Source organism: Protopterus annectens, chromosome 7.part0, assembly GCF_019279795.1.
Source record: "Protopterus annectens isolate FY-2018-M chromosome 7.part0, PAN1.0, whole genome shotgun sequence".
Taxonomy (NCBI): Eukaryota; Metazoa; Chordata; order Ceratodontiformes; family Protopteridae; genus Protopterus; species Protopterus annectens.
Window position 1 is genome coordinate 880,079,315 of NC_056739.1, and position 27,009 is coordinate 880,106,323.

A 27,009-nucleotide genomic window follows, 5' to 3' on the forward strand; every position below is an offset into this window, starting at 1 on the left:
TTTTATTTTTAAAAAAGGCTTGATGGAAATATACTCATTCAACCCTGGAAAGCACGTGGCATCAGTACGTATTTGCCACATGGACTCATGTGCTTCCAGGATAGATTCCCAATCACCCTCCCATCCATTGTCAGATATTTTATCAATAATAAAAAAAAAAATTTTTTGAAATTCATACACTGCTTGGAATGCAAATACAAGGCATTGTGAAGGTCCTTATTTTTGATTGCTCTTAAATGTTCATTAATCCTGTCCCTAAGTCGACGAGTATCTTTCCTATATAAAAACCCGGACAGGAAAGACAAGTGGCCACATAGACTACTCTCCTGGAATTACAATTACATCTACCGGGACAGTTCACTGATACTCCAAAACCACTAATGTCAACATAGGGTCCATTATTTATATACCTACAATACCTACAATTCTCAAACTTTGACATGAATGAAACACTGATATTACTATCATAATGTCTCTCCATTATGTTTTTAATATTACTTCCCCTACTATAAATTATTTGGGGTTTTATACCTATCACAGAAGTTATATTTCCATCAAAGATCATATTCCAACCCCTATTAATGATGTTAATTATCTCTGGTGCCCTTTCACTAAATTGTAAAACAAGACCTGTTGTGTGAGAATTGTTCATTTTTTCTTTTTCCCTTTGGAAATTATTCTCTGATGACAATATAGGATTGAAGCTAAACTTTCTTTTCATCTCTACTTCCTTCTTCAATCTTATCAATAATTTGAGGGGATACCCTCTTTCCAAAAACATCCCTATAAGATTATACATTTCTTCCTTGAACCTAGTTTCCTCACTTGTCAACTTAGACACTCTCGCCATCTGTCCCTTCACAACACTATGTTTTTGAAACAATGAATGGTGACTAGTAAAATACAATAAGCTATTTGAATAAGATTCTTTCCTATAGATAGAACTTTCTAAGATACCATTTTCCACACTAAATTTAATATCCAAATAATTGATCATTTTGTTATCCCACTTATATGTAAACTTCAAAACTTCAGTTGTCCCATTCAAAAACTCTATAAACTCATTCACCTTATCAAGTTCTCCCTTCCAAAGAATTAGAATATCATTCAGAAATCTGTTATAGCTAACTATATGTGGGGCGAATTCTGAAGTTAGAACAAATCTATTCTTCCAATCAAGCAGTACAAGGTTCGCAAAAATGGGGGCACATTTGGCCCCCATTGCTACTCTCGAAACCTGATGGAATAGTTCCCCTTCACACATCATGAAGTTATTCTTGAGAACTAACTCCATAAATTCGATCACTATCTCAACTTTCCCTTCATCCATATCAGACAGATTATGGATGTTGTTTCTAAACATCTCAATTCCAGTTGTATGAGGAATAACTGAAAACAAATTTACAACATCGATTGTCAGAAAACTGATAGAATCATTGAATGAGTTACGAAATTCAGCTAGACGTTGGAGACAGTGCCATGAATCACAAATAATATGTGGCACCCGCCCAACCAGTTTGCCCACCTTCTTGTCTACCCACGCTGCAAGAGGCTCAGTTTTAGAGCCTCTTGCCGACACTATGGGTCTAAAAGAGGGGTTGATAACTGATTTGTTAGTTTTCGGTATTCCAAAGATTTTTGGAATAATAGGGAGGGGGGACCGTTAAAAATTATTTTTCCTTTAAACTTATTCTCCCTTCCAATACTTCATGTTCCAAGATGATATCTAGCCATCTATAGGCCATATTGATCTCATTTCTAGAGACTCTTCGATACGTAATTTCATCATTTAGAACTTTTTTAATCTGTGTGTTGTAATCAATATATCGCATTATCACACCCCCCCCCCTTATCTGGTGTCATAATGCGAAGCTGTCTGTCCCCTGCTACACTACACAAAATTTATTTTTCTTAAACCGTAAGATTTGGACAAACTGAACATCTTTGTTTAACTAAATTTCTGATTTCTTTTTCACAGTATGTCTCAAACAATTGAATTTCTGGATTAGGAGGAGGAATGAATAAACTTGAATGTATACATTCCTGCCTTTCAATAATTTGTTCTCTACCTTTAAAAAACATCTTGAGGTTTAACTGCCTCGAAAATAACTTTAAATTCAAAAGCGTTTTTGCCAAATTAAATTTATTTGTTGGAACAAAGGACATACCTTTCTTGAGAAGACTGAAATAACTTTCAGTTATATCCAGTTCAGTATAATTAAAAATACTGAAATCTTCTTTCTCTGTTATTTCACATCTCAGTTCCTGTATAATATTTGAAGTACCTTGAAAAGTCCAGGTACCTTCACTCAAACCACTCACTTCCAAATTTCCTGAAATTACATCCATTTCTTGCCCTGGGCATTCCCCCACGGCCTCCTCTGCTGTTGCTGTTTCCCCTGCTGGTTCCAACCCCCCTGTCCACCTCGAATGATGTGGGCCTGTCTGTTTTTTTAAGCGTTCTGATCTCCTGGGCACATTTTCTAAAAAATTGTTGTCATTGTTATTTCCATTTTCCTGCTGATTTCCCCCAATTTCATTTTCAATATTCCTCCCTACAACCTTGTCCCCCCTTACTATATCTTTATCATGACCATGCTGTCCCTGAGAATATGCTATATTGTTGAGATATTCATGTGAATTATGAGCTAATTTACGTTGTTTAGTCTCGATACCTTTCTTAACAAATTTCTTTACATCATTCAAAACCTTGTTATAATTCATTTTATATGGCTCAAACAAGGCATCATCCATAATACATTTGTTTAAATCATTGATTTTCAACTGTAACTCTTTTATTTTATTGTCATTATTTCTATCAATAATGTCCAACATTTCAAGTCCAGTCCTATCAAATAAAGATATTAACTCACGATGGGCTGTTGTTCCATTTTCTATCCCCATAGGAAGCTTCCATATGCGTAAGCCCTTGGGAACATGTTTCAGTTCAATGGATTTATGCAAATACATATTATCCATTTGTAAAGAACGGAATTTGAAACAAAACTTTTCAAAAGACGCCAACTGTTCTTTCCATGTTGGTGTATAGTTATCTATATTTGAATTAGAGCTTCGCTCTGAACTACGTGTCCAATCCACTTCCGGAACTCTAAACCAAGTACTAAAATCTTTACACGCCCTTCTTCCTTCTCGACTTGCTGAACCATGATCTCTTAAAGAACCAGTTACCCTATTGTTTGCACTTTCCATTGGAGAATGCAGAGTAAAAAGTTCAGCTTGACTGTCAGTAAATAGCCGCTCATTCTCACAGTTAGATGCCCCCTTCTCCTTAGAGAGCAAAGATGTCAAATTTTTGACCGAATCCAACAGTTGCACCAATAACTCCTCTATTCCTCTGAGTACGGTACAAAACAAATACTTTAAATGTATAATCTCCCGTTCCTGAAGTAAAATAGGAAATTCACAGGATCAAAACGAGCACCACCGCGGCTACACAGAACGGTGTTAAAAACTGATAAACAAAAAACCAACAGGTCAAAGACCTAAAACAATACAAAAAAAGAAAAAAAATCACCGAAACAATGTTGCCGATAGTGGTTTAATGCTCAATAATCCACAAGTCCAATAAATCCAATGTATGAGAATGGTCATACGTGTTAAGGATTATTATGTGTGCAAGCATAAAACCTATGACTGGAAAAAAGAATGAAATGGCATATGTTCAAAGAGATGAGAAACACTACTGACTAACATGTAGATACTTTCTGGTATTGTTCTGCATTCTATATCTTTAGTTCCTAATCTAATATGAAGTTGTAATAGGTCAAGATTTCGCCAGTTCAATGCACTTATAGGGAGAGGAAACACAATTGTTCTGTGGTCTGAATATGTTTCAAATAAAAATGGAGATGCAGCAATACCCTGACATATTATTAAGAACACAGAGTTTTGAGTATACAAACCAGTTTAACTCATAGTTTGGAGGGGGGGGGGCAAAAGCAGCTTGCACACTGTCAAAAATCAGTCCTAATAAAGAAAAAAGGATAGTGCAGAAATTTCAAGAGGAACTATAATATGGTTTTGACTAGAAGACAGATATGTGGCTGTTTGTTAACAGATATACTTGCTTATTGTTTAGGATTACCTGATTTGAAAGGATATTTTAGAGCTGCACAGTTAAGGCTCTTCTACATAACACACACAGAAAGCTATCATTCAAAGTGGAAAGGGATGATTATGAAACGGAATAATTCAAGAAATAATGAAAGAATGTTTTTTTGGATGTAAATCCTTAAGGAGAATAGCAACAGTCCTACAGAATATTATTTTCATAAAATGGCAGAAAATATACTATCACTAAGCCAACATAGGAATGAAGAAAGGACATTCTGCCAATAAGGATGGTGGGAATTAGGAGTACAGAGACTAGACAAGAGGGGGCTGGAATTTGTTGGAAGAAGATGACAAAGTAACCAAGATATTGGAAACAAATAATTAGAGAAGGAAAGGCGATAGAATGGAAAGAGGCCAAAAAGACATTTGGATTGCAGGCTAGAGATTGCTTTCCTTGTAAGTGATTGATATCAAAGTATAGACAAAGTGAAAGGGATGGGAAATCATAAATAAAGATGTGAACTAGTTGAATTTTCAATTGAATCTAAAACAGAAGCTGCTGTTAAAAAAGGGATAACTAGTAGGGCATATAAAGTATTGTAGCATAACTGTAGGAATCAATCAGAAGAGGTCAGAAAAGGCTAGGAGCAGAAATTAGATTTGCAATTCACAAATAAATAATGGGATGACATATATATGGCTCCCAAATATGCAACAAAGTGCAGAAAATTTAGGATTTTTGCTTAGAAGTGTTTGCATAGGTATTTTTATAATCCAGGCAGACTTCAAAGAACTTCTCTTCAGGTAAATTGCTAATGTTGGAGGTGTGATGGGGAAGAAAGAGGTAACTAGGAACATATGTTTAGGAGTGTAATGAGTTGACAGACTTTAAACATTTCCTACAGAGTACTATATTAGGAATACTGGGTGAGAAAATTGAGTGTAACTAAGGGAATTATTTTTTGAACTTGGATTTGTTTGTGTCTTTCGGCTTTTCCCGGTTAGGGGTCACCACAGTGGAACTCCGGTCCGCTAATGATTGGTAGTTGATTTTTACGTGCCGAGTTACCAGCCCTGACGCACAACCTTCAATGAAGTTATGCCCATTCACGCATGTCTTCACGCAGAAGATGCTCTTGCTGAGAATCGAACTGGACAGCGTCTTACTGTGAGGCGACAACGCTACTGCAGCACCACCACCGAAAATGGAAATCAGAATGTAAACCAACTATACTTGAATTAGTGAATGTTGTAACAGAGATAAAAGAACAGGAAGTGAGATCTTTAGAAAAGGGTAGGAGTAAATTACAAAAAAAAAATGGAAATTATGGGAACAATGCATGCAGTGAAATGTTTTGGAGGAGGAATGATGTTTAAGAGACAGCAGGAATAGAATACTTTCTGTAATACTGACTAGATTATAGGATATATAGCAATATATGTGATGTATAGTTTTTGTAAATTTGAACTTGTTAATGTGATTTGATTACGTTTATATGAATGTAAGGAGACAAGTTCTTAAGAAAGTTGTTGGAACAAAACGTAGACCACAAGGAAATAGCGTAATACCAATTTAATAAACGCTTTCGTCGGGAGACTTCTTCAGAATACATTTAAAAGCAAAAAACACACAACTTAAATAGTACATCAATAAATCAATTGTCCAATGATAAAAATACATTAATTAAAAAGACCTAAATTTAAAGTGCTAGTGCATATCAAATAAACATGGTTGAAATAATACCTTTGTCAATACATAATTTACTGTTCCGTAAGAAACATTTGATGTTGATTGTCTCATTTAGCCCAGGGAGTTGGTCAGATTTTAACCTGATCTGCCATAAAACTTCCCTCTGTTCAACGAAATTCCTAAAATCCCCCCCCCTCAAATCTGATTTACAAACCTCAGCAACGGTAAATAAAAATTTATTATATTTATTTGATATGCACTAGCACTTTAAATTTAGGTCTTTTTAATTAATGTATTTTTATCATTGGACAATTGATTTATTGACGTACTATTTAAGTTGTGTGTTTTTTGCTTTTAAATGTATTCTGAAGAAGTCTCCCGACGAAAGCGTTTATTAAATTGGTATTACGCTATTTCCTTGTGGTCTACGTTTTGTTCCAACAACTTTCTTAAGAACTTGTTCATTTTTTTCTTTTTCCCTTTGGAAATTATTATCTGATGACAATATAGGATTGAAGCTAAACTTTCTTTTCATCTCTACTTCCTTCTTCAATCTTATCAATAATTTGAGGGGATACCCTCTTTCCAAAAACATCCCTATAAGATTATACATTTCTTCCTTGAACCTAGTTTCCTCACTTGTCAACCTAGACACTCTCGCCATCTGTCCCTTCACAACACTATGTTTTTGAAACAATGAATGGTGACTAGTAAAATACAATAAACTATTTGAATAAGATTCTTTCCTATAGATAGAACTTTCTAAGATACAATTTTCCACACTAAATTTAATATGCAAATAATTGATAATTTTGTTATCCCACTTATATGTAAACTTCAAAACTTCAGTTGTCCCATTCAAAAACTCTATAAACTCATTCACCTTATCAAGTTCTCCCTTCCAAAGAATTAGAATATCATTCAGAAATCTGTTATAGCTAACTATATGTGGGGCGAATTCTGAAGTTAGAACAAATCTATTCTCCCAATCAAGCAGTACAAGGTTCGCAAAAATGGGGGCACATTTGGCCCCCATTGCTACTCTCGAAACCTGATGGAATAGTTCCCCTTCACACATCATGAAGTTATTCTTGAGAATTAACTCCATAAATTCGATCACTATCTCAACTTTCCCTTCATCCATATCAGACAGATTATGGATGCTGTTTCTAAACATCTCAATTCCAGTTGTATGAGAAATAACTGAAAACAAATTTACAACATCAATTGTCAGAAAACTGATAGAATCATTGAATGAGTTATGAAATTCAGCTAGACGTTGGAGACAGTGCCATGAATCACAAATAATATGTGGCACCCCCCCAACCAGTTTGCCCACCTTCTTGTCTACCCACGCTGCAAGAGGCTCAGTTTTAGAGCCTCTTGCCGACACTATGGGTCTAAAAGAGGGATTGATAACTGATTTGTTAGTTTTCGGTATTCCAAAGATTTTTGGAATAATAGGGAGGGGGGGACCGTTAAAAATTATTTTTCCTTTAAACTTATTCTCCCTTCCAATACGTCATGTTCCAAGATGATATCTAGCCATCTATAGGCCATATTGATCTCATTTCTAGAGACTCTTCGATACGTACTTTCATCATTTAGAACTTTTTCAATCTGTGTGTTGTAATCAATATATCGCATTATCACCCCCCCCCTTATCTGGTGTCATAATGCGAAGCTGTCTGTCCCCTGCTAAACTACACAAAATTTCTTTTTCTTGAACCGTAAGATTTGGACAAACTGAACATCTTTGTTTAACTAAATTTCTGATTTCTTTTTCACAGTATTTCTCAAACAATTGAATTTCTGGATTAGGAGGAGGAATGAATAAACTTGAACGTATACATTCCTGCCTTTCAATAATTTGTTCTCTACCTTTAAAAAACATCTTGAGGTTTAACTGCCTCGAAAATAACTTTAAATTCAAAAGCGATTTTGCCAAATTAAATTTATTTGTTGGAACAAAGGACATACCTTTCTTGAGAAGACTGAAATAACTTTCAGTTATATCCAGTTCAGTATAATTAAAAATACTGAAATCTTCTTTCTCTGTTATTTCACATCTCAGTTCCTGTATAATATTTGAAGTATCTTGAAAGGTCCATGTACCTTCACTCAAACCACTCACTTCCAAATTTCCTGAAATTACATCCATTTCTTGCCCTGGGCATTCCCCCACGGCCTCCTCTGCTGTTGCTGTTTCCCCTGCTGGTTCCAACCCCCCCGTCCACCTCGAATGATGTGGGCCTGTCTGTTTTTTTAAGCGTTCTGATCTCCTGGACACATTTTCTAAAAAATTGTTGTCATTGTTATTTCCATTTTCCTGCTGATTTCCCCCAATTTCATTTTCAATATTCCTCCCTACAACCTTGTCCCCCCTTACTATATCTTTATCATGACCATGCTGTCCCTGAGAATATGATATATTGTTGAGATATTCATGTGAATTATGAGCTAATTTACGTTGTTTAGTCTCGATACCTTTCTTAACAAATTTCTTTACATCATTCAAAACCTTGTTATAATTCATTTTATATGGCTCAAACAAGGCATCATCCATAATACATTTGTTTAAATCATTGATTTTCAACTGTAACTCTTTTATTTTATTGTCATTATTTCTATCAATAATGTCCAACATTTCAAGTCCAGTCCTATCAATAAAGATATTAACTCACGATGGGCTGTTGTTCCATTTTCTATCCCCATAGGAAGCTTCCATATGCGTAAGCCCTTGGGAACATGTTTCAGTTCAATGGATTTATGCAAATACATATTGTCCATTTGTAAAGAACGGAATTAGAAACAAAACTTTTCAAGAGACGCCAACTGTTCTTTCCATGTTGGTGTATAGTTATCTATATTTGAATTAGAGCTTCGCTCTGAACTACGTGTCCAATCCACTTCCGGAACTCTAAACCAAGTACTAAAATCTTTACACGCCCTTCTTCCTTCTCGACTTGCTGAACCATGATCTCTTAAAGAACCAGTTACCCTATTGTTTGCACTTTCCACTGGAGAATGCAGAGTAAAAAGTTCAGCTTGACTGTCAGTAAATAGCCGCTCATTCTCACAGTTAGATGCCCCCTTCTCCTTAGAGAGCAAAGATGTCAAATTTTTGACCGAATCCAACAGTTGCACCAATAACTCCTCTATTCCTCTGAGTACGGTACAAAACAAATACTTTAAATGTATAATCTCCTGTTCCCGAAGTAAAATAGGAAATTCACAGGATCAAAACGAGCACCACCGCGGCTACACAGAACGGTGTTAAAAACTGATAAACAAAAAACCAACAGGTCAAAGACCTAAAACAATACAAAAAAAGAAAAAAAATCACCGAAACAATGTTGCCGATAGTGGTTTAATGCTCAATAATCCACAAGTCCAATAAATCCAATGTATGAGAATGGTCATACGTGTTAAGGATTATTATGTGTGCAAGCATAAAACCTATGACTGGAAAAAAGAATGAAATGGCATATGTTCAAAGAGATGAGAAACACTACTGACTAACATGTAGATACTTTCTGGTATTGTTCTGCATTCTATATCTTTAGTTCCTAATCTAATATGAAGTTGTAATAGGTCAAGATTTCGCCAGTTCAATGCACTTATAGGGAGAGGAAACACAATTGTTCTGTGGTCTGAATATGTTTCAAATATAAATGGAGATGCAGCAATACCCTGACATATTATTAAGAACACAGAGTTTTGAGTATACAAACCAGTTTAACTCATAGTTTGGAGGGGGGGGGGGCAAAAGCAGCTTGCACACTGTCAAAAATCAGTCCTAATAAAGAAAAAAGGATAGTGCAGAAATTTCAAGAGGAACTATAATATGGTTTTGACTAGAAGACAGATATGTGGCTGTTTATTAACAGATATACTTGCTTACTGTTTAGGATTACCTGATTTGAAAGGATATTTTACAGCTGCACAGTTAAGGCTCTTCTACATAACACACGCAGAAAGCTATCATTCAAAGTGGAAAGGGATGATGATGAAACGGGATAATTCAAGAAATAATGAAAGAATGTTTTTTTGGATGTAAATCCTTAAGGAGAATAGCAACAGTCCTACAGAATATTATTTTGATAAAATGGCAGAAAATATACTATCACTAAGCCAACATAGGAATGAAGAAAGGACATTCTGCCAATAAGGATGGTAGCAATTAGGAGTACAGAGACTAGACAAGAGGGGGCTGGAATTTGTTGGAAGAAGATGACAAAGTAACCAAGATATTGGAAACAAATAATTAGAGAAGGAAAGGCGATAGAATGGAAAGAGGCCAAAAAGACATTTGGATTGCAAGTTAGAGATCGCTTTCCTTGTAAGTGATTGATATCAAAGTATAGACAAAGTGAAAGGGATGGGAAATCATAAATAAAGACGTGAACTAGTTGAATTTTCAATTGAATCTAAAACAGAAGCTGCTGTTAAAAAAGGGATAACTAGTAGGGCATATAAAGTATTGTAGCATAACAGTAGGAATCAATCAGAAGAGGTCAGAAAAGGCTAGGAGCAGAAATTAGATTTGCAATTCACAAATAAATAATGGGATGACATATATATATGGCTCCCAAATATGCAACAAAGTGCAGAAAATTTAGGATTTTTGCTTAGAAGTGTTTGCATAGGTATTTTTATAATCCAGGCAGACTTCAAAGAACTTCTCTTCAGGTAAATGGCTAATGTTGGAGGTGTGATGGGGAAGAAAGAGGTAACTAGGAACATATGTTTAGGAGTGTAATGAGTTGACAGACTTTAAACATTTCCTACAGAGTACTATATTAGGAATACTGGGTGAGAAAATTGAGTGTAACTAAGGGAATTATTTTTTGAACTTGGATTTGTTTGTGTCTTTCGGCTTTTCCCAGTTAGGGGTCACCACAGTGGAACTCCGGTCCGCTAATGATTGGTAGTTGATTTTTACATGCCGAGTTACCAGCCCTAACGCACAACCTTCAATGAAGTTACGCCCATTCACGCATGTCTCCACGCAGAAGACGCTCTTGCTGAGAATCGAACTGGACAGCGTCTTACTGTGAGGCGACAACGCTACTGCAGCACCACCACCGAAAATGGAAATCAGAATGTAAACCAACTATACTTGAATTAGTGAATGTTGTAACAGAGATAAAAGGACAGGAAGTGAGATCTTTAGAAAAGGGTAGGAGTAAATTACAAAAAAAATGGAAATTATGGGAACAATGCATGCAGTGAAATGTTTTGGAGGAGGAATGATGTTTAAGAGACAGCAGGAATAGAATACTTTCTGTAATACTGACTAGATTATAGGATATATAGCAATATATGTGATGTATAGTTTTTGTAAATTTGAACTTGTTAATGTGATTTGATTACGTTTATATAAATGTAAGTTTGCCTGTGTCACAAGTGATAATTCAATAAAGGTGTTTAAAATAAAAAAGAAAGACCAATTTGTTAATTTAGTGTATGAAACCTTGTCAAATATTCCAGTCACTAAAGTAGTGATGAATGTGCATGTATGAAGACAGAATGAGAGCAATGCAGCGATAAAGTCACTGAGAAAAAAAGGAAACTACACGGTCATACATCCCCTAAGGTTAAACAGAGGAATAGTCAGAAACAAGACTCTCTGCAACAAACACTTAAAGAAGCAAAGGCTGTAACACAAAAATTAAAGACTCGTCCAAACCAAGATCAGAAGAAAATCACTGGCATGAGTCGACCTTTACAGATGAAATGGTATGAGAAGAATTAACTTTACCTGCATTCTTAGGCAAAGAAGGGTGATATTCGATAGTCACTGTTTTCCTGTATTTGTGTTTTGGGACTCTGCAATCCAAGACCTGACATTCTAATAGGGAGCCCAAGAATGACTTACTTTACATAGTAAGTAAAGACAGAGAAGAAATACTACTCCAAACATTAGTTTTCAAGTCTTTTAGACTAAGTTGGTGAAACTGGCACAGAGTCATAGTTTGAAAAGATACATAGAATGGATAAAACTAAAGCTAGAGTTTTATTAAGATTTTTTTAAAAAATTCTGTGTAACATATCTATAATGTCAAAAGACTGCACAACATCCTGGGTGCAAAATATCACTGTTGTATGTGCCTATTTTAGAGGACCCTTTCAAGTGAATACCTATGAGTCTTGGATATCCATTGGTAAGGTCTATTAACGGTTGCAGATGCAGTTGGGTGATTTTTGAGTACATCACTGTGAAAAACCAATGCTAAGTCAATCTCCAAAGAGTTAATGTTACTGTTCTCCAAGGTAGGGAAACTGAAGTATGTGCTCAAAGCCCAGTGAACCCCATTCATGTCGAAGGTAATGCATCACCTCTGTCAGTGTTTTAAAGTACAACAGTTAAGACATTCATTATACCGCCTTCAAACTGATTGGTTAGTGGACTTTAATAAAACTCGTTGAAGCCTGTAATAAAGAAGGCCATAGATCAAGATGTAAAGATCAGGGATCAGTTTCTTCTTTACTTCAGTGTTTGCTCTAATCAAAGGTTCTAAAAGATTCAACAGGGTTTAACTAATTTTAATTACTCTATAGAAGACATCCCTGAGCTTTGCTGGACATTGTTTTTCTCTCATGTCTCTTTAGTTATTTAAAAGTGTAATAGCACTATAGTCAAGCATACAAAATAGGCTGTAAATTGTGAGTGCAGAATATATTCCAAGGGTACAAAAAATTCAACAAATAGTGTACAACAAGAATGCCAGACTTGTGGAGCTTAAAACAGTGGACAGAGTGTTAATGCTAGCTCCATTTGCTGAGAATAGATTTCTAGGAAGTCAAGCACCCTTTGAAACGATAGAGAAAATAAATGAAGTAAACTATGAAACAAGCTAGAAAGAGAATATCAGAGCAAACATATCACATACATTTTTTATAACCATACAGGGAAGCTGATGCTTCTGTAGTTAGTCTTAGAGGTGAGAAAGATGATAACTTCTGTAGTCAGTATGGGAGGTGAGAAAGATACCAATAATATGTTGTAATAGACGTTACTATCCCTGTTGCTCAAGTAAACAAAATTTTGTATGAGGCGTAGGAACAAGACATGAAATAATTCATCATCTTCTTTTGGCTGTTCCCGTTAGGGGTTGCCACAGTGGATCACCTGTTTCCATTTCTTCCTGTCCTCTGCATTTTGCTCTGTCACACCAACCACCTGCATGTCCTCTCTCACCACATCCATAAACCTTATCTTAGGCCTTCCTCTTTTCCTGTTACCTGGTAGCTTCATCCTTAGCATCTTTTTCCCAATATACTCAGCATCCCTCCTCAGCACATGTCCAAACCAATGTAATCTTGCCTCTCTGGCTTTGTCTCCAAACCTTCCAACCTGGACTGACCCACTAATATACTTATTCCTAATCCTGTCCACCCTCGCCACACCCAGTGCAAATCTTAACATCTTTAACTCCACCTCTAACTCCTGCCTTTTTGTCAATGCCACTGTCTCCAACCCATATAACATAGCTGGTCTCACTACCCTCTTGTAGACCTTCCCTTTCACTCTTACTGGTACTCGTCTGTCACAAATCACTCCTGACACTCTTCTCCACCCACTCCATCCTGTCTGTACTCTCTTCTTCATCTCTCTTCCACACTCACCATTACTCTGAACTATTGATCCCAAGTATTTAAACTCATTCACCTTCACCACCTCTACTCCTTGCATCCTCACCATTCCTCTATCCTCCCTCTCATTCACACACATATATTCTGTCTTAGTCCTGCTGACCTTCATTCCTCTTCTCTCTAGAGCTTATCTCCATCTCTCCAAGGTCTCCTCCACCTGTTCCCTACTCTCACTACAGATCACAATGTCATCTGCAAACATCATAGTCCACGGGGACACCTGCCTGATCTCGTCTGTCAACCTGTCCATCACCATTGCAAGTAAGAAAGGGCTCAGAGCTGATCCTTGATGTAACCCCACCTCCACCTTAAATGCATCCGTCACTCCCACCGCAGACCTCACCGCTGTCATACTACCCTTGTACATATCCTGTACCACTCTTACATACTTCTCTGACTCTCCCGACTTCCTCATACAATACCACAAGTCTTCTCTAGGCACCCTGTCATATGCTTTCTCTAAGTCTACAAAAACACAATGCAACTCTTTCTGACCTTCTCTGTACTTCTCCATCAACACTCTCAGAACAAACATCGCATCTGTAGTGCTCTTTCTCGGCATGAAACCATACTGCTGATCAGTAATCATCCCATCCCTTCTTAACCTAGCTTCCACTACTCTTTCCCATAACTTCATGCTGTGACTGATCAGTTTAATCCCTCTGTAGTTACTACAGCTCTGCACATCACCCTTATTCTTAAAAATTGGTACCAAAACCCTTTTTCTCCATTCCTCAGGCATCCTCTCACTTTCCAAGATTTCATTAAACAATCTGGTTAGAATCTCCACTGCCATTTCACCTAAACACCTCCATGTTTCCACAGGTATGTCATCTGGACCAACAGCCTTTCCATTCTTCATCCTCTTCATAGCTATCCTTACTTCATCCTTGCTAATTCATTGCATTTCATGATTCACTATCCCTACATCATCCATGAAAGAAGTCACACTGAGAAATAGAGGGTTTTTTATAGCTACCTTATAGCAGGAACTTAATAATTTTGAGAGGAGAAGTTGACTCTATATTAGAGTCTCAAGTAAATAAATGAGAAAGATGCTTAAGGTGAGAATCATTGTGGTGTCCTAAAGCAAATGGAACAGTCCACCTGTCTTGGTTCCTAAACTGGTTGGCAACTTAAGATTGTGTAACGACTTTTGGAAGCTAAATGAGATATCCAAGTTTGACACTTATCCGGTGCCCTGAATTAATGACCTCATAGAAAGGATACTCAAAGCAAGGCTTTTGACCACCTTACATGTGATTGGACAATTTGGACCAGATAACATCAATGCCATTACAGATGACTAACCTGGGTCCCATGACCCGTGCTTTGCTGGATAGGTGAGAACCAATAGTTCTATGTTGGCAGGAGGGTCATTGTAGGATAGTGGATTTAAGTATCTAATAAATTTGCAGTTTGTGTTGTAAAAGTGCTGATTTTTGCTGTAAAGATACTTTTTATCTGAAGTATTATTGAACAGGTGTTCATATTTTTAGAAACGTGACTAAAAGCATGATACTGGTTGTTGAGTTGGAAAGCCTGTACTAGGTATTACAGCAGAAGAGAATACACATCAGCAAAGAGTAAGTAAAACAACTGATGTTATATTAAGAGGGGACTTTAGCCCAGGAAAACAAAGAGGATTGCTTCTTGGGCAGGAGTCGGGACTCTTGGTAGTTGCCAGCTGGTGAAGTTACTGTATGACTAAAGGTCAAAGACTAATAGGAAGTGAAAAAAGACTTAGATTGTATGCATTGTTTGAAAGGTTTGCTGTAGGTTTAAACCTCAATTAACTGTACACATTTGTTTTACAGCTACTGAATGATGTTTTTGGACAAGCCTACTTGTCACTGTAAAAAAACACATTGTGCACATTGAAGCACTGAAATCTGCCTCCAATGGCTTTTATAGACTGCTGATTATTTATATACATTTTAACAAGACAGGATACTTCAGACAACAAATGTTTCCTTCTTTCAGGGCTGACCATAATCTACTCATAGTCAAAATGCATGAAAGTAGAGACAGAAGGAAGGCAGGACCTCTGACCTCAGCAGCATCATATTATTCCTACTGTTTTGTGACATAGGAATGCCAGAAGTTGCCTCCCTTACAGACAGCTTTGCTTAACTGCTTAAAATATCAGTGATACTTTATAAACCTTGAATTTCAATAGCTTCTCCTTTCTCATAAGAGAAGCAGAAGCACCCTGACATAGATTATCCAGGCAACCCACTGTTTCCCCTAGTAACAGCCATAGCACATACACTATTTTCAGATAATATACAGGCAGAAAAAATAGAAAGCTGGGTCACTCGGTCACTGCCTCACTCTGGGTAGGCAAAATCTTTTAAAATGGCAAGTCCTGAGTTTCCCTGTTTTTTCCTTAAAAAAAATAAACAATCCAAATCCTACACTTCTTCTTCCGGCTTTTCCCGGTTAGGGGTCGCCACAGCAGATCACCTGCCTGCTCATGATTTGCAGTGGAGTTTTACGGTGTCGAGTTGCCAGCCTGCACTCATGCCTAGGGCCAATTTAGAGTATCCAATCCACCTACAGCATGTCTTTGGGATGTGGGAGGAAACCGGAGCACCTGGAGGAAACCCATGCGACCACAGGGAGGGCATGCAGACTGCACAGAAGGCACCCCAGCTGAGGATCGAACTGGAGAACCTCTTGCTGTGAGGTGGAAACGGTAACTGCTGCACCACTGCAGCTGCCCCCAATCCAAATCCTACACTAATTATGCAAAATAATGCAAACTCTTTAGCATCCAATCTTAACATTAAGTTTTGCAGTGTTTCCAAAGAAAAGCTGCTTTATCACTTAGATTTATAAATCAGAAAGTCTAGGTTTGTATTTATTCAGTTTATAATGTGAACAATTGTCTCTATGCAATTAGTAAATAAAGCAGTAAAGCATGCTACATAGCAACCCAATGAAGTTAATTGAATTGCTTTCAACACAATATGTTATCATATGACTTCTGTTCACATAATGTTCACCAACAACTTTTGGCATGTGGCTATCATGTAGACATATCCCTTATGACAAATTAAGTGCTTCTAACAATTTAGTGGTGTTATTAGTAAGTATGCAGCATTGCACCTCCTGCAAATGATTAATTACCATTTCATCTTTGCTCTCTGCGATGTCATCTGTTGTTTTGATGTGAGGGTAATCATAATCGTCAGATTCCTTTTCTGCATTTTTGGCTTCATTTGCAATCATCTGCTGTAAAGCCTCAGCGACTTCATCTTCCAAAGTGTTAGCTTGACTTTCTGTTATCTGCATAAAATAATAGTTTACATAACTGCAACACATTCTATTTTTTATAAACAATCATACATTTTGTTTATTTATTTAAGTTTGTTTACCAGGGTGGGGGATTGATCTCATTTGACTAATTTCAGGTACAACCCAGTATAACAGACATACCACAGGATGAACAATGAAATATAATATAAAGTATAGAACATACAGGAGTTTACAATGGCGACTAATAACAAACACCAGTACAAGAGTATTATGTATGAGAATATTTCAGAATGTTTTACTTATGCAGTTTTAGTCAAACTATGAAACCACTTTGCATTTTACCACACATACAATTAGTTAATTATTGCACTTGAGAGAAGGGAGGAAACATCTACCAAAATGCATGTATAATTATAGAAGGTAATACAAATAAGTTTTATTTAACTCAGATTAATCCAACATAAACATTCATTACGTAGATGTTAGTATTTTGTTTGGTCTCTCCAGCATGTCATGATGGTATTGGTGGTAGAGTCACTTATATTGTATAGCAAGTGTTGTACTTCACCATCCGAGTGTTGATAAAGCTCTTACAGCATTTGAATTTTGCACAAACTTTTTTCCATTGTGAGGTTCACAGATAGATCTGTTTATACCTAGTTCAAAGACTATACTTCTACACAGTGTGCAGGGAATGTCTTTAACAAGAAAGCACTAATTAATGGTATGGGCTTTTATATAATGAATCCTGTTATTAGAATGGTACACAGTTAGGGTATTAATATGGACAGTGAGTGAGTGAGTAAGTGAAAAATGATGAGTATGTACATGCATGTGTGTATGTGTGCCGTTACAAGCACCCATTACAGGTAATTTGGGAGATTCAGAAGGGTTCACATGAGGAACGCACTGTGTACACCTTGAGGTAACTTCAAGTACAGCCCTACCACAATGCTTTTGCTATCTATTTACTCAGAAAGGTTACATAAAGTGTACACTTATTGTAGCCTTTGTGGTAACTTTATGAATTCCCCCAAAGCCTATTCATTCTGACTCACATTTTAAGGTGTGTATATTAATATGTGTTAAAATAGGTTTGCATGTTAAAAATTAGAAACTTAGAACAAAAACAAAAAGTAGGTATGAGAGGACTAGCACAAATGGCAAACAATAATGCCAAGTTTAAGCACAACAACATGGGTAGGATGGCATGCTGGCAAAAACCTAAACCAACAATTGTGTCTTCAAAGAAGGTAAAATGTGGAATATATTGCATCCCTTAAATTTAAAGACGAGCCACACTATCCTAGCCCCCAAATATTCATCCTATTCAAAAAGATAATGCAAGAAAAGTAAGGTTTGTTTTCCTTCTCAATAAGTCCCTTCCAAACGAAAAGAAAGGCAAACTGAACTTAGTAAATGTGAAACATAGCCAATATGCAATCAGAATTTATTTCAGTGTACTTATAATGCACCCTGTCAACAAGAAAATCAGAGCAGCAAGTCTGGCTTCAAAGAAGTGAAAAAAAAGCATTCAGGATGCAATTTATTATTTTATTTATTTAACATTTGTTGACCGGGAAAGTCCGACTACATTCCACAGAGCCTGTTTTCAGCAGAGGCCTGGGGAGAAATGCTCCAGATGCATGTCTTTGGAATATGGGAGGAAACCGGAGTACGCGGAGGAAACCCACACGAACACAGGGTGAACATGCAAACTCCACACAGAAGGCACCCCAGCCGAGAATCGAACCAGAGAACCTCTTGCTGTGAGGTGACAACGTTAACCACTGCACCACTGTGCCTCCCATCCTTTTAGAACTCCTATCTTGGTAATATAAAGCAATGAAGGCAATTTTTTTTGTCCAGTTCCTGAATATACAGTAGTTATCTCCCTGCTACGTAATTGCCAGAGATTTATTTAGCCTTTACATGCCCCTGGCCCTCACATTGATCCAAATCCTTTTCTGAACTGTGCTTGGATCACCACTGCCAGTGTCACAGTAAAATGCAGTACCATGACACAGAAGGAAAGCCTTACAAGTTAAGTGATGGAATATAAAAATAAATACTGTTTCATTAAACAGTACTAAATCTCTGGGTTTAGCATACACTTGCATTTTTTAAAGCAAAAATGCAATCATTGCATTTCAAAAGGATTATCATTTTAACAGAGGAGCTGAGTGTGTGCTTTAAACTTTAATAATTCATTTATTAATTCTTTCTACGATATCCCTTTTATCTAGTTAAAAAGTTGAATGGGAGATGGAGCCTATCTAGCATACAGCGTGTACAATGCATAGAGACTAATATTTCACACAATGCCAGTCAGGAAGCACACACACACACACACACACACACACACACACACACACACACACACACACACACACACACACACACACACACATGCAATCTGTAGATCTTCCAGTTCCCTTACAGAATATTTTTAGAAATGTAAGAAAACCAGAGTATTCCCCCATGAAAAAAAAAACTAAGTGAAGAAGGCATTCAGGCACTGCACAGAAGGCACTCCAGTTAGGGACCAAACTAAAGAACCATACACTGTAACACAGCAATGCTAACTGCTGTGCCACTTAGTTAGCTGCAGTCCTGCATTGTTCTATTGTTAATCAGTCTTGCTGTTTAATGTGACATATGGTAGTTTCGACTGAAAGGAAGTTTATGTAACTGTAATACAATATGCACTCAAATTTTGCTCATACTAATAGCATAGAGCACACTGATGTGCTATTCATTTCTTTAAAAAAAACCTACCAGTCCCAGATTTAGAAGCTTGGAGACAATTTTGTCAAAGACTGCTCTGTCATTTTCTTCGTATATTCTGGAAGCGATCTTCTGAACAATGTCCTCCGCTGTTAGTGGAGTCCCATCCAGCTGGTGAAGACCATCAGGATCATCTGCAAAAAGGAATAGTATTATTACATCCTTCTAATGATGTTAGGCAACTCAGTGATGTGCTTCATTGTTGTTTGCTGTAGAAACTGCATTCGTCCAAGGATGGCCATTCAGTTTTGTGCTGCCTTTTACAACAACAATTCCTACTGAGCAGCAGAGGTTTCTCTGCAAAGCAGTGTATCATCAGTGTAAGACATCAGAGTCCCCAGTAATGTCTCTGGGGAAGACAGGAGGAAGGTTTATGAGAGATTTGTTATGGCTCAGTTGTTACTCTGTTGATTCTGACTTGCTAATATTGGGTGGTTAGATTTTTCTTACATAAAAACATACAGGCTGGACTGATATCCATCAGTTTGGAAACATCTTACCAAATGACAGTCTTGTTTCTTTCCTCTGTCATTATCGAAGAATATTTTGAATTGCTTTATGGTGCCAGTTGATGTTATAATTTGGTAACTCATTCCGCTATTCTACTTCTCTGTCCTTGAACCGATAATTTTACTAGTTTTATTGCACCTGCACCTCTCATTCTTAAACCTCTTCTCAAACCATAAGGTGATCTATCCAGGACCCCAATATCAAATAAATAAGCATTTCAGGTGTCCTTAAATACAAAATAAGATAACATTACATATTTCAGTCACTTGTAGAGTATTAATTTAATACTGTCAACCTATCATAGTAAGTTAAGTCTTTATATACAAATTTGACAACTTTTCTCTGTGATGCTACAACTTTATACAGAAACAACACCTGATATGGTCTCTATAAAGGTAATAAAATACTCCATTCTGGAATATTTTACTGCCAACCAGTTTCCATATTGGCCTCCACACACCATCCATATTGCTTGTTTCTGTTTTTTTTTTTTTTTGCACTCTATCCTTTCAACACACCCTAAATGGCCAAGACTGCATTAAAATACTGGAGGAAATAATTTAATTAAAACAGAGTCTGAGGGACTAGGTCTCCAGAACCCAAGGACCTCTTGAAGCTGTGAAGTATATTTAAGCAATAACCCACGCCTGGGTGTGGGTAATGCTGGATTTACCCACGGTTGGTGTGGTTTGGTCACGAGGGCGAAGCCCGAGTGGCCAAACAAAGACAACCGTCGGTAAATCCAGCATCACCCACACCCAGAAGTGGGTTATTGCTATTATACAATGACATTATTTAAGAAAAAAACTACTTACTTTTCTTAAATAATGGCATTATATAATACCTCCGTGCTGCCCTTCCACAGCTGTCTGGTATTCGGCGGCAGTTCTGATGTACTGCATATGCATATGCTTACGCAGTACGTCAGAGCTGTGGGTGGAAGCAACGTAGAAAGCAAGATCTCCGTTGCTTTTTACAAAGTGTCTTGCTATGTTAAACTCAGTTAACATAGCGAGACAGCTTTAAAAAAAGCAAAGGAGAAAGGAAGATCTGTGTTACTTTTTTTAAAGCTGTCTCGCTATGTTAAACTCCCATAGTCCAGATGACCGGACCTTTTTCCATTTGTATAAGTCTTTGAGTTACAACATGCACGCTGACCAATCAGCATGCACTTTTTGGAATATTAATGGGGGTCGTCGTATAATTTAGAGTTTTTCCACATTCTGAGCCTGAACAAGAATCCTGACTAAGGAAGGAAGGAAAGTCAGTCTTGTTTTCTTTCAATAAAGACGTAAGTAATGTGCAAGGCATAGTGTTCAAAGCTAACAAAATAATAGTATTCCCTACTAATTTGAGAAGACAAATATTTATGAGGATACATAAATCACATCTGACAATTGTTCCTGTCTTTCTACCCTCCAAAAAAAAAAGATAGTCACCTTCTTTGTTCCCTTCTGGTGCTTGGGGTGAAAGTGAAAGAATAAATGACCACAGTGTGTTGCTGTCCTAAATATAAACAGCATACCTGCTCACCCATACTCCCAAAACACACCCACCTCTATGTACTGCTCTGATATCAGACTGCAAAAGTGAAGAAATGGTCACAATAACCTATTTCATCTTGACCCTTTCAGAAGTATATGCAAAGCATGCCTCATTCCCCATACCCCCCCCAAAAAAAAAGATAGTTGCCCATATGCATATCTGATATTTTATTGTCAGGATGAATAATGATCCCAGTAATGTATTCAGCTTATTGCTACTAGACATTGCACTGCTGCTAGACAATTTTTAGAAACTTTCTATGCAAACCTCTGAGGTTTGTTTGCAAGGAATGTTAAAGAAGTAATGACCACACTTAACTCAGCATCTATACTAGCTATGGTAACTTGCTGTAAACACATCTGAGTGCTAATTGGGAGGAAAGGTATAGAAATATTAGCCACACTGTCCCCAGCCCCTTCACAGGCTATATCAGCCTTATGTACATACCTCAGAAATTGGATTGTGAGAAAAGTTAAAGAAATAATGACCACACTGTCCATAGCCCCCATGCAAGCTACAGCAACCTTCTAAGCAGGGCTAGTTTTAGACAAGGGAGAGCACAGGGCAGAGGATGAGAGTGCTTCATTCCATATTTCATTGTTTCTTGATTCTTGGTCCAAAACTATGGGAATCACTCCTGCTTCCTATCTTTAAAAAAAAATCACACATTATATCATAAATTATAAAAAAATCACTTTCTACTCAGAATTCCATACTCAGCTTGCCTGAGCTAAATGCTAATGCCACCCTTCATACAACATTACTTAACCACTTCTAAATCTCTATGCCTCTTAGTAATTGTGCTCCCCCACTGCTCAAACCCTGACACATACCCATGCACAACCATTGACAACTGGATATACTTGCAAATAGCTGTATATTTCTGCTACACTACCTGCAATCTCTATGTTTATGCTATCTTTTCCACTCACTGTATTTTGCAATTGTTTTGTTTTATAGTATTTTATTACTTCCCCTGGGTTCAGACTAAAATTGGTCAGTTGTGATCAGTGTTCCATCCCAGTTAACAAATCCAAACAAACAAATAAATAAATGCTCCCCTACAAAGCCTGTGTCAAAGTCCTCTTGTATATCTGGGGAAGTGAGACCACCAGATCCATAGGAGCTCTTAGGTCAAGATACTCTGTGAAACATTTTATGTCTTATCTTTGAAAGATAATTAATGTAATGGTTCTTTGTTTACTGCTTCCAGAAGAGTTATGTATGTGCCCTCAATAGTGTATGTGTGTGTGTGTGTGTGTGTGTGTGTGTGTGTGTGTGTGTGTGTGTGTGTGTGTGTGTGTGTATGTGTGTGTGTGCGTGTGTGCGCATGTGTCTGTGTATTTGTGTGTGTTTCTACAGATATAGTTGATTATACTATTTGGTCCCATTCTCTCTCTCTCTCTCTCTTTCTCTCACACACACACACATACACACACACACACACATACACTCATACACACACACATATACACACACACACTCTGTATTTAACAAGCCAGGTCTACCATAATGTACACTATCATTTTTTCACACATGAACATACAAATTGACATTGCTACTGATGAGTCAGATTGCTGCGCATGTGCACAGAAACAAACACACACACACACACACACACACACACACACACACACACACACACACACACACACACATATGCTGCATTCTTCCATCCATCCATCCATCTAGCATTTGTTGTGTAAATCATAAATGAGGAAGAGCAGAAAGCCCACAAACCAAGAAGGGTGCACCACTTTCTTAATAAGGCACTGAAGTTTTGCCTGCTCTAAATAGGAACACCATACCAGAAGCATTTTTATTACTTGGTAAAAATAAACAAATAGGCTGGAAAAGCTCCTCTGACCAAATGGCATAACAGGCAGCCACCTAGTTTACCTATGCCTAAGGATGACAAAAGCAATGTAGAGGTAAAATATGATAACCAGTGGCTTATGGGGTAAAAAATTAATTTAATAACCAAAATAAATTAAAAACAATAACAATGCAAAATGCAATCAGAACAAAACACTTAACTTTATCACAGCATTTTTCGTTCTACCCTGGAACTTCCTCAGACATGCTATTAACCACAGTGATTATTGTTTTTAATTTATTTTGGTTATTAAATTTGTTTTTTACCTCATATGGCATTGGTTATTGTCTTTTACCTCTACGGTGCTTTTGTAGTTCGGGTTTGTTGGTGAGGAGCTTCTGCTCTACACTATTGGTACTGCAAGTCTCCTTGAGTTTTGTATGCCTAAAAATAGCTATTATTCACCACTGCTTGGCAGAATATATCATAAAGTCAATAAGCATGAGGTTTATGCATAAAAGAGCATGATAAACACATATTTTGCTATTAAACATATTGCATAACCATTGTCTCCAGTCTTGAAATGATGTTTATCAAAAGAAGTGTATAGTAAATTATTGAAAGATATGCATAGTGAATGCACTAAGCTGCTGAAAGAAATGTATTGGAAGCATGTTCTTGCAACATGAAGCATCTGTTCAAGAATTATATGAAAGAAATCACTGAAGGTTGTAGTGAATATTGTAAAGTCATGTTGAATTTTCAATTTGCAAAAAAGTAGTTTACTTCAATTTTAAATGTGGAAGTAAAATCAATGAACTGTGAAGCATCATATTTTCAAATTACTTATGATTCTGGCAAAAGGTTTTGCATCCAACAATCTATTTTGCCACATGTAAGGAAGAGCAAACAAAATATTACACATGTTGTGCTTAAAATAGTGATGCATTAACTAGTGCACAGAGCACTGGAAATGGCAGTGCAAAGTTTGTGTTCAGAAACAGTAGTAGAAAAATTGTTGGGTAAGCTTTCTAAAAAACGTAAGTCAGATATTTCTGAAATGTGTGCACTGCAAGTCTAAACTACAGTCTAAACAATATAGAAAGGGCTACTTGTTTGCAAGTTAGAGGGTCATGAGTAAGGTGTTTCAAAAACAGTTAAAAACTACTGATAAACAGTAACAATGCAGAAAGTTAACACTGTAGTGTTTTCTCTGTGGCTGACAAGATAAATATAGTGGGGAAGATTTGCTACAGGTAAATTAACTTTGTGTTGGAAACAGAGGCTCCCTGTAAGTAATAGCCTGTGTAGTGAAAGAAAAAAATGAAAAATAAATTGTTGGATGCAAAAGCTGATAGTTTCATAGCGTGAAGAACATGGTCAGGAAAATAACTGCCACATAAATATAGAATAAGATGAACTGCAACATTGAAAAAATACTGCTTACATGAACCAGACATTTTTTGTACTTGAGATGATTTCCTTGTTTAAATCAAATAAAATTCACAGTGTTTCTGTTTTCTGTAGAGAAGTGTGTGTTTTGTGTGTGTGTGTGTGTGTGTGTGTGTTTAGGCCCTACTTGTTGAGAAGTAAAGAATCCTACAAGGTGATGTATGTAGCAAAGTGTATGAAAATCATAAATGAGTTTATAATAGTTACAAGGGACTTGCAGTCCAGGGGACTATTGAGGAGCCTAGCCCAAATACCTGGTTTCTCTTAAGCAATGTGTGGTTAAGGGACTTGCTCAAGTTCATACAGTAGGCAAATTAGGGCTGAAGGTATCGGACCATGTACCAAAGGAACTACAGCTCAAAGCTTTACCCCACTGTTCTAACTGCCTGACAGGAAAAACTGATTGTAAATTGCATTAAAAACACAGACAAAAGAAGTAATAAGCAAAACACTTTATATGCTAATATCAAGGAAGGTGAATATATGTTACGCTTTGCTGAGAAACAGCAAACGGATCACAAAACAAGTGGTAATTGCCAACTAAGTCTGGTTACAAACAGTGCTGTGGCATAGAATGAGAATGTTTTGCATCAGAATATCTCTGATATGCACAAATTGATATTTTGCAGTCAAAATTTGCACCTATACAAAGTGAAGCCATATTTGAGAGTAATGATTCTAGCTCAAATGACTCTAAATGAAATGGAATAGATTATGCTTAAGAGCAGAATGTAGGTATGAAATTGTAGCGTGTTAAGAAATAAGAACTAGCAGAAAAAAAGCAGTGGAGCTTGTTGCAGAGAAAATACTCGGGCAACAAAGGACTACCCAGTAGCAATAGAGAGTAAATTAGACTGTCTTTCAATACTGTATAATGCTGCAAGATGAAGTTAGAGAGTTAACTGAGAGTGCAGACATGCTAAGACAGACTAGGGGTGCTTTTGCTAAGTAAAGAAAACTAATAGCAGTTGTGGAAGAGATGGTTTCTGAAAATGAACATAGAATGAACTAGATTTTTATAAGGTTGTTGACTGTCTCTGACTAACAAAAGGAAATGATAAACTAGAACAGATAATGAAATTGTTGAGTTGTTGGAAAGATTCTACTGCCTATAAAGTAGGAACAGTAAAGCATAAAAGTAAATCTGAAAGAACTGAATCAACTGAAATCTGAAGCCACAAGAAAAAAGAGCAAAGTGTCCTGATGTTGTAACCTGAAAGGCAAAAGAAAAATAATTTCAGACATTAGCCAACATTGTGCATTTGCAGAGTGGAAAGGAAAACTTATAGCAGGTAAGCAAAAGGTAAGCAGTGTCCTACATGATATAAAAGTAAAGTGTCAGAATGTGCAAGCCAGGAATGAATTACTAAAGGGACAAATCCAAGTGACTAGGAATAAAATGAAGAACTACATACAAACTCATGCTCATAATAGTGAGGTGGCTTATCTTATAAAAAAGAAGTCAGAGGGTATAAAAGAAAGTAAACAGCTGGTGCTGGTCAGTGAAGAATTCAAAATGGCTATATAAAAGGAATGACAGTGATACAATAACATTGACTTAGGTGTGCTTAATAATAAAAAAAGAAACAGGAACTATAATACAAAAATAAAAGTTTTCTGAATGTACTTCAGGTAGAAAATAGTTACATTGCAGGATAGATGTTAACCACTAAGTGTAAATATCTGCAGGCTGAAAAATTCTAAAGTAATTCTCTGGAGGAAGCAAACAGTAAATTAAAACAAGTGTGTGTCAACCCATGCCTCACAAGCCAAGCTCATACAAGAAAGTTGAGCAGCTGCAATAGACCTGCAAAGGAAAAATAATCCTTAATACATAAGGAGAATACTAGAGATGACCAAGACTAGACAGGGACTCTGAAAACCACAGAAATGTCTGAACAGAACCACACTGAAGGCCAGAATAGTATGTCTGCATTATACAAATTTAAAAATGTGATTGAATAGTTCAGAACTAGATTACAACATGGGCAATGATATTCCTGCTTGTTCTGATGTTGAGCAGTAATATCTACAGCAGCAGGGTACTAAAGTGTCCTAAGTAGCAGTTGCAGAGTGACACCCACTGAAGAGAATTTTTGTGTTACAATTAGGATCTATCATATGATTTATCTCACACTGTAGAAGACATTATCAAAAGAATGAAATCTAAACAACTGTTCTGTGCTCATTAACAAAAACAGTGACCAACCTTGTG

The 27,009-nt window shown here is 36.8% G+C and overlaps 1 protein-coding gene across 1 annotated transcript in view; it reads right to left on the reverse strand.

Moving 5' to 3' along the window:
* Nucleotides 1-27,009, reverse strand: part of SCG3 (secretogranin III) — a 223,921-nt gene that overhangs the window by 186,523 nt on the left and 10,389 nt on the right. Inside the window, exons 5-6 of the mRNA XM_044077455.1 lie at nt 19,463-19,605; nt 16,556-16,714 (exon numbers count right to left, since the gene is read on the reverse strand). Coding sequence (XP_043933390.1) covers nt 16,556-16,714; nt 19,463-19,605 — 302 coding nt within the window. The remainder of the gene's footprint in view (nt 1-16,555; nt 16,715-19,462; nt 19,606-27,009) is intronic.